The sequence below is a fragment of the Centruroides sculpturatus genome, unplaced genomic scaffold (assembly GCF_000671375.1).
Source record: "Centruroides sculpturatus isolate CEXI.00-Female unplaced genomic scaffold, Cexi_2.0 scaffold3719, whole genome shotgun sequence".
NCBI classification, from domain to species: Eukaryota; Metazoa; Arthropoda; class Arachnida; order Scorpiones; family Buthidae; genus Centruroides; species Centruroides sculpturatus.
Window position 1 is genome coordinate 1 of NW_019387806.1, and position 8,986 is coordinate 8,986.

At 29.0% G+C, this 8,986-nt stretch overlaps 1 protein-coding gene across 1 annotated transcript; it reads right to left on the reverse strand.

Moving 5' to 3' along the window:
- Nucleotides 1-3,547: 3,547 nt before the first annotated feature.
- Nucleotides 3,548-8,029, reverse strand: LOC111616642. Its single transcript, XM_023358029.1, has 3 exons — nucleotides 7,780-8,029; nucleotides 4,272-4,467; nucleotides 3,548-4,152 (listed from the first exon to the last, which is right to left on the reverse strand). The coding sequence occupies exons 1-3, from the start codon at nucleotides 7,822-7,824 to the stop codon at nucleotides 3,563-3,565; spliced, it is 831 nt and encodes a 276-aa protein (XP_023213797.1). The 5' UTR covers nucleotides 7,825-8,029; the 3' UTR covers nucleotides 3,548-3,562.
- Between the last annotated feature and the right edge of the window lie 957 nt (nucleotides 8,030-8,986).

Consider the following 8,986-nt stretch of genomic DNA (forward strand, 5'->3'; position numbering starts at 1 on the left):
AAAAATACTTTATGAGAGCTTTTATACTTTTATAAAGCTGTTTATAACGAAAATTAATTAACTAAGGAGTTTTTTGCTCTGCCAGGGTGTGGCCGAGTTATCCGGAGTGCCGGGTTATCGAGAGCCGAGTTTTCGAGGTTCTACTGTATTAAAATTATTTTAGTCTTATTTAAACAATTTACCATTAAAAAAAATTTGCTAGCTAGCTTTGAATGTAAGCAATTTATGTAAAAAAAACACCTATGAAGTGAAAAATAGTCAATATGCATTGTATCATTTTATGATAATTCAATCTATGCCACGATATTACATTATCAAATTTATATTTTATTTTCATACTATTAATTAAAATTTAAATGAAATGAAAAAATTTCAAAGTCATAATTAACTTATATGATTGTTCCAATCATTGTATTTTATACATTACTTTTTATGAGCTTTTCTGCTCTAATTAATTATTACATCAACTTCTACATAAATATTCATTAATTTGTATTTTTAAAAAGAAAAAAACTACTCTATATGTTAAATAGTCTTATTTTTTTCCTTTTCTGTTTACTTTAAAGGGCATCCAAAAATGGACAAGGATCATGATGCCTTAGCAATTTTGTATGTAAATTTTGTAAAATTGAATTATTATTATTATTCTTGATACAATATATTCAATTTCTATTTCTTATATTTACCACTCTATTTATTTTACTAATTAATCATCATCATGAGTTAATCTTTGAAAATAAAAAATAATTAAATAAAACATATCTAAGACGTTATTTTGCCATTTTGATCGGGATTTGTTTTTATATGTTATAAAAAGATTTCTCATTAAAGATGGCTAAATACTAAAATGGCAAAGGTGTCAGCCTGTCACTCCAAGGATCTGGGTTCAAATCTGATTCAAACACCTCAGAAAATTTTTCAAGGGCAATCTGCTCCAGATACGTTGGGCCTGTCTCTCACCACCTGGCCACTGAGTCCGGATGAATCCGTAATGGATATGGATAAAAGACTTTCTTAATGCTTACAGGATGAAAAGAGCCTATTAAAACATTTCTAAAGTAACAGTATTCTTCCTTCTTTGTAAATAGCTAAAATTTGTAATAAATTATTATATTTCTTATATTAATATCAAACTTTTCCCTATTATTAAAATTCTCTTTTATTTTCCTTATTTTTATACTTCAGTGAAACAATGAAATAACATATTTTTTAATTCTGAACGTCAAATACGTGAAATCAGTGAAACAAAACAAAGCCATCTCTGCAGCAAAACTTTTATTATTTTACTTTCCTGGCTGATATATATAACATAGGGAAAGTATGGTGAACAGTCAAAAAAATAACCCATCCAGATTTTTACATTTTTGGACTCAGGGGACCTTGAAACCTAGAGAAATGCAAAAAAATTTTGGGGTTATTTTCTGTATGTATGGATGTTGTGTGTGTAGCATGATTTTGTTCACCCTGTTTAAATCTTAACTCCTATGCTTTTTGTCAAACTTTTCTGAAATTTTGCACAGAGGTTTGTTTATTAGTGGGATTAATGCTATTGAATTTTGGCTATTAAAGTTTGAGGGAGTGGGAGATAAAGATAAAGGGGGCTGTATATATCTCCAGTATGGTCAGACTTCATGATTTTACTCATTATTAGCATTTACAATTTTTATAAAACCCATCCCTACCCTCAAAATTAAGCTTTTTGCCATTTTATAATAGTTAAAAATATGATAACAGATGGCACCATATATGTAGTTTTAAATATTGCCAGAAAAGTTAAGCACTCGTTGCTGAATTTTCTTGTTTTATAGTTACTACAAGTAATGATTAATTTGTATAAATAAGTCAAACTATTATATATAGAAATTGTATGATCTACAAATATAGTTTTAGTTTTTACAATAATTGATTTTATTCAAAATACAAAAATTGACCATTGCAGACCATTGCACTATTGATTCTTTAAAACTTTCCATATACTAAATTACAATTATATATGTATATATATAATTCTAATTGATCTAAAATTACATATACCAATTTTAAGTTAAATTTTTAAAAGTTAATTGCATTTAAAAGTCAGTTTACTGTAGGGTTCCATAAAAGTCAGATTTAGAAAATAAAATCCATGAATATTGAAAGTTTTAAAAACATTCCTTGAAGAAATAATATCATGCCATAACTTAATCATTTCTTAGAACCAACTTTCCAATCAGAATTTTTAAATTCATTAACACAAATACGCAGGAAAAGAACATAATAATTACATCGAACAGTTCAGTCAAAGTCTTGGAATAAAGTAATAGTTTATCATATTGTTTCTTACTATCATTGACATCTCATGTTAAAACCTTAATTCAAACTCTGATTGTAGACAAGAAATTAGCAAATCTAATGACTTATCAGAACACTTCAGCTATTTATGGCTGATTGGCTCATCATTTAAAGAATTTAATTATTGATTATTAATATGAATTTTTCCAGGAATGTATTCTTAGGCATTGATGGATGCACTTTCTAACATTTTCTAAGTATCTGAAAAAAGTAAGAGAGGAGAAAATATCAAGATTTATAAGAAATGATCATATTGAATTCTCTGGTTTAAAGTTTCCAATAATATATCTGTTATATTGATAACATTTTAATGTTATTAAATACAGTAGACCCCCTATAACACTGTTGATAATTCCATATTATATGAATTCCATGTTGTATGAGTCACTTAGATTTTACAAATACATGTGCCGGACTGTGACCGGCTCACGTATTTGTAAAATCTAAGTGGCTCGTACAACATGGAATTAATATAATACGGAATTATCAACAGTGTTATAGGGGGATTTACTGTATATGCTTTACTTATTATATGTTGATCTCAGTGATATCATCTATCAAATTCTTTATACCATCTCTGATTGATGTATGTCAAAATTAAAATAGGAATGTGAACCTTGTTTTTAAACATAAACTACATCTTCAATTTTTCTTGCCTAAAAAATTACATTACATAAAAGAAGTATCATATTGGCAACGTGAGTAGAGTAGAATAAACCTCTATTGTCAAAATTTTAATAAAGCTCTGTATAAGGGTCATACTATATATGAGTTAGAAAGAAATTTCACAACCCTTTACTTTGAGAAGAAGAAATTAAAAAAAAAAATGTCTTACTATATTCAGAACAATATGGCAATTAAAATAAAGTAACTGATAATTATGTACTTCTCAAGAGCACTATAATATTAACTGTAAGATAATAAAATTAATGAATTTTTCCTCTGTTTTGTCTTTTAATATATTAAATAATAATATATTAAGTGTCCAAGATTTTAGAAGAACATATTGAAATAAAGCGTGAATTTTTTTAGAGTTATCAATTAGAGTTACATTGAATGCAAAAAACACAGATTATGTGAATGAAAATAAACCTACAAATCAATGATATAAAGTGTCTATAAAAGTGTTACAAATTCCAAAAGCAAATATTTAAAATTGAATAGATAGGTGATAAATTATGTCTATCATACTTTACTATTTAGAAGTGAAAATTATAAAAAAACTATCCATCTAAATATATATATATGTAATTAAATAATTTGAAAATTCATATTTTTTACCTGCTGTTTTACCCGGAGGACTTGTAGGAGATGACTTAGTTTTCCTAACAGCCAATTGAGGACTTGCTGAGTGAGGTAATGGTGGACTAGCAGAAGATTTTAATTCTGATGATGCAGAACCACTTACATTACTGAGATCGAGACGTAATTTTAATCTTGATTCTTCTTTCCGAGGTGAACTAGGAATTGCTTTAGGTGGTTTTGATTCTTCAGAAATAGATATACACTTATCTTCTTTACGAGGAGATTTTCGAATCACTGATTTTGTCTGTTGTTCTCCTAATCCTGTTTCTATTACTTTTGGTGCCATTTCTCTGCTTTCATTTGAATCAGAGACATTTTCTGAATATACAGAGTCTTCATTTGTTTGACTTGTATTTTCTGATTTTGTTTGTGTACCATCTTCACTACTTTTCAAATTTGAATTGCTACATATATTCCACTCTCCTTTCATTTCTGGACTAGAATTAGTTCTTCTCAAAGGAGAATTAGATCTCTGATGAGAAACATTTGAATGACTTTCTGATGATTCTGAATGATCTGAATTTAATATAAAAATTTGTATATATTTATTCAAATAGTAACATTTAAAAATACTGAATATAAATTTAAAGTATATAGCAAATATAATAGTAAAAAAAATAAGCTAATAATAATACCAGTATCTATCTCACTATTTGTAGAAGGAACTTGTTCTGCAATATCTTCTAAAGGATCTGAAGGTAACATTGATAAGTGCTGATAATCATAGTAAGAAGAATCATCGACTTCACTGTCACATTTGTCTTCTATATTTAAATCTCTATTGGTTTTATGAGGTAGAAGTAATGTTGAAATATCAGGAAGGTTAAGATCCTAAAAAAAGCAATTATTAAAAGAAAAACAATTTAGATCAAACTCAAATCTCAAAATTTTAGTTAAACAAGAATAGTAATGGATAGAAACATCTATTACTATTTTTTTTTTAACTATACTGACTAACTATAACTATGTCTTTTTAACTAGTACAATCTCAGTAATTTGTATGTTTGCTGGTTCGACACATCCAGTTACTCGACACCAGTTGACTTGCAGGTATTACCATTACTGTTACCAATTCCCATTAGTTCAGCTTCCACTAAATTTGAGCATCTTTCCACTAAATGTAATTAATTCCAAGTTTGAACATTTGAGCTTGGGGATGAAGTTAAAGAATGATAGATTGCTCAAAAAAAGGCAGGGTAGCTTATTCACACTTTTCACCGGATGCACCCTCTCTGGTGTTTAAAAACAGAACTATTTTATCTGAATTGTTTGAATCATTCTTGTGTATTGTCAACAGTAAAAATGAATAGCAATAGAAAAGGAAAGCTTTCTGTTCCATTCCAAATTGCACAATATAGGTTTTCGTCTATTCCCACATGAAAAACAGATGATTATTTGGAAATCAGAATGTGGAGCTCATAAATATAACTGACGGAAAGACTACTAAGAATTGGCAAAAAGTTTCCCGATTGTTCAGCTTTGTATGAACAAGTTATGCTGTCAATTTTAAAAGATTTTTCCTTAATATTTAAAATGTCAGTAATTTTGTGTGGGACACAGGGTCGAATTTAAGCATTTTGAGGCCCTAAGCCGAACGCTGTGTCAGGCCCCTTACCAACCCATCACATTTTTAGAAGTCAATCATAAAAAGAAAAGAATTAACATAAACATATTAACTACTTTTTATTTTATGTAGTATTTAAAGTATATTTTGTTGGTTTGTAAAAAAAAAACAACTTCAATTTTCTTTTCTGTAAAAATTTTTGAGGCCCTTGAAACTTGAGGCCTTAAGCAAAAAGGTAACATAACTTGCTTGTAAATACAGCCCTGATGGGACAGATGTCAAAGCTAATGCTTTTTAACGCAAAGAGCACAATTGTATAGAATGATCTCTCTCATTTGATTCTATATCATCATATGTAATGACATGTCCCACTAGCAATAATTATTCTCCTATAAATTTCTCAATAAACAGCTACAAGCAGAATACATCATTATATTGAACTGTAATGCAGTATATGATTAATTTTATGTTGATTAGTTACAAGCGACTAGTGTTGACACCTTTTCAAAATCGCTGACCCGGACGGCAGGTCAGGTTTGTTCGAACAGAAGTTCCTGACGCACTTTACAATGCAAAGAATAACTTGCATGCTGATTCTAAATCAGTTGCAGTTAGGGACTAGGGACTTGTGAAGGAGTAATGTAAGTAACCCTAAATTAAGAAAGAACAGGTACAAATGACTTAGCTCTATTGGATATTGGAGACGTGTTTGATCGTAGTATATGAAAAAAAGATCTACAGGTTGCGTGCCACATGTCGGTGTAAACAGACTAACATGGCAGAATTGTAGATAAGTTTCAATGAGTGCGAGTTCTTTCACTGTTAAAATAATGTAAATTTGTAAAAATATTTGCAAGAACTTTGTTACATCATAATTTCACAATTTCTGTGAAATTTCCAGACAAAATTAATAGTTCACCTGGACAGTGAGTCAATTCCCAGACTGTCCAGGTAAAAACTGGATGGGTGGTAACACTACAAGAGACCCAGATATAAGGTCCTATGATCTTGACCCAGATAAAGTAGCAATTTTGTAAAAATGCGCTGCCTCTATAGTTCATGAAAAATGCAAACAACACAATACTATATAAATATTGATATAAAAACCAGTCCCTGAAATTTCCCAGCAAAAATATTGGACCTTCCACTAAATTTTGTATGGTCACTTCAATTTTCAACTAAATTTGGTGGAAAACCAACTTGGCAACACTGAATACTGGTGATGGCAGCATACTCAGATGACAAACGGCAAAGACAACTGAAAATTATTTTAAAAAGGACTGACAATTAATTTGACAACTCTAAAATACAGTAACATATGATGTATAAATATTTTTTTATTAATGCAATGTACTAATATCATGCAAATAAACAAATATTTTCTTTCCTAATAATTAAACTAGAGATGCATGCATATTCGGCTACTATCCAGCTACTTTTTTTTAATATTCGGTATTCAGCTGAATGTTGCATACTATTCAGCCGAATACCAAATACCAAATCATGAAAAAAACGCACATATTACTCAAAAACGTATTTGTTTTAATCACAAATTATTACATTTAATACTTAAAATCTATCAGTGGTAAGTTGTGATGAATGAAAACAATTTTTTCGCATTTGTTGATAGCAAACAATTGCACTTTTCCTCATAAACTACACCTGCTTCTGAAAATAGCCTCTCACTATATACACTACTGCCGGGAGACAATAGATAAATCTTAGCAAATTCTGTTAGGCTTGGGTACTGTTTTGCGTTTGCTGACCATCACTTGTAAAGGTCTACCATCCAATGTAGGTGAACAGTTTTCATATAAAGTGGTACAAATAGTGATATTTTTTAGTAATTAGGACTATTAGTAACACAATTTGATGCAACAATGAACAAATAATGCATGTCATGACACGATCTACTCGCAAATAAAACAAATGTGCCTGCAGTGTCACTACTGCACCCACTGCAATGAGACAGGCCATAACCTGTCACCCGCAAAATGTACACATATTTTGCCGAACATTCAGCGCTTCGGCTGAGAGCTTAGCCAAATATTCGGTATTCGGCAAAATCACTATTCATGGCATCACTAAATTAAACCATTAAATTCCACCTACTTTTAATAATCTGACACTGTTCTGATCCCATATGCCATCAGATTATTGAGACTGTACTATACTGTAATCCTTTTTTAAATGATATTTTCAATTGATTCTAGAGACAAATTTAAATACATAAAGGTTTATTTAATTTGATATTCCTTTTCATTAACAAAATAATTACAATAAATATATTGCTGCAAAGTATATATTTTTGTCAATTAGATCTTTGTCTAATGAGAGAAGGTCATTCTGACCTTTTAAAAACTGTTTGAATAGAAGTAGTGTTTACAAAACTATTCCATTCAAAGACTTTTCTGAGAATGATCTCTATTCTGTTTTCCCAATTCTATTTTTGTTCAAATTAGTATTAATTCATTATTCTATCTACAATAATATATTCGAAAATCCAAATATCAAATATAAATGAAAAATATCTAAGAATTTCATAAACTATTTATAGTTAGTTAAACAATTAAACTCACCGGAGGGCAATTTGGCAAAAATAAACGATTTTGAATTCTAAACATCCAAGACGTATTGCCAGTTGGTCGCCTGATAAATATTTCAGCCCACCCATTGCACCAACAACTACATAAATTTCCAGATGAACACTTGGCATTTTTAAGTTTTTCTTCTTTAGAATCTATATAAAATATTTACAAAAGTAACTTAATGGATTAATTTAAATAATTATAGAATTATGTAGTAAGATAAGAAAATTCCATTCAACAGTTTTTCTGAGAACTAATTTGGAATTCTTTTACTCGCAATCAGGAAATCATTGATCAACTTTCATAAAATTTTTGCTTCTTAAGATCTGAACTGAAATCATTTATATTAACAATATCATTAATCTCAAGTTTTTGAAATTAATTTAGTGATTTTTTTTAGCAATGATAAGTTTATACAATATCCATTAAGTTAATAAATTCATTATATTTATTAATAGCATTTTGTTCAAATGAAGACTTGAATCACTGATTAATATGTAATCAAGTAATATAAAGAAACACAAAATTTAGTAGTAATTAATATTAATTTCTGTCACCAGATGGCACCACTGTTCAGTCATAAAAGTCAAACTTTTATAAGGAAATTCTGTTTAAATTATAAACTCCTTTTTTTTTGTTAATCCTTTAATAACTTATGATTATTGCAAATCAACTGAACTGAATTACTTGCAGCACTTTCACTTCTTTTGCTATTGATTTCTTTGTAACTTCAATGACACTTCATTGTAAGCAGGCTGATCTGATAGTTAAATGAGATTTTAATACCAGCTATCTATGAAAAATTATATATAAATTGGACTGAAATATGGATCGCTTACAGCGGTATAAAACTATTAATATTTACTTTATCGTTCTCTGATGTATGTTTTAGTAAATGGAAATTAATCATTTGAATAACGAGTTATTCAAATTACTGATATCTGTATTCAGGGAATCTAAAGTGTATATCGGGACTGGGGTAGAGTAGGTCCCTTTCATTACATTTTATTTGAATAAGTGAAATACATAGAATGTTTCTTTATTAATAATAGCAATATTAAAGATTTTATTTTCATTAGTGTAAATAATTTTACAGGGTAATAACCACAATGGCACCTGTTTTCTCTGGGCCTAGAATAAAAATCCTCTCTCTTGATGACCCTCTCAATAATATCAGTTATGTATAAATATATATATA

Excerpts from the sequence above, each read along its gene's own strand:
- LOC111616642 (XM_023358029.1), bottom strand. The coding sequence starts at position 7,824 with ATGTTTAGAATTCAAAATCGTTTATTTTTGCCAAATTGCCCTCCG. Across the intron at positions 4,468-7,779 it reads TTTTGCCAAATTGCCCTCCG|GATCTTAACCTTCCTGATAT; the intron begins GTGAGTTTAATT and ends TGCTTTTTTTAG. Across the intron at positions 4,153-4,271 it reads AAATAGTGAGATAGATACTG|ATCATTCAGAATCATCAGAA; the intron begins GTATTATTATTA and ends TATTAAATTCAG.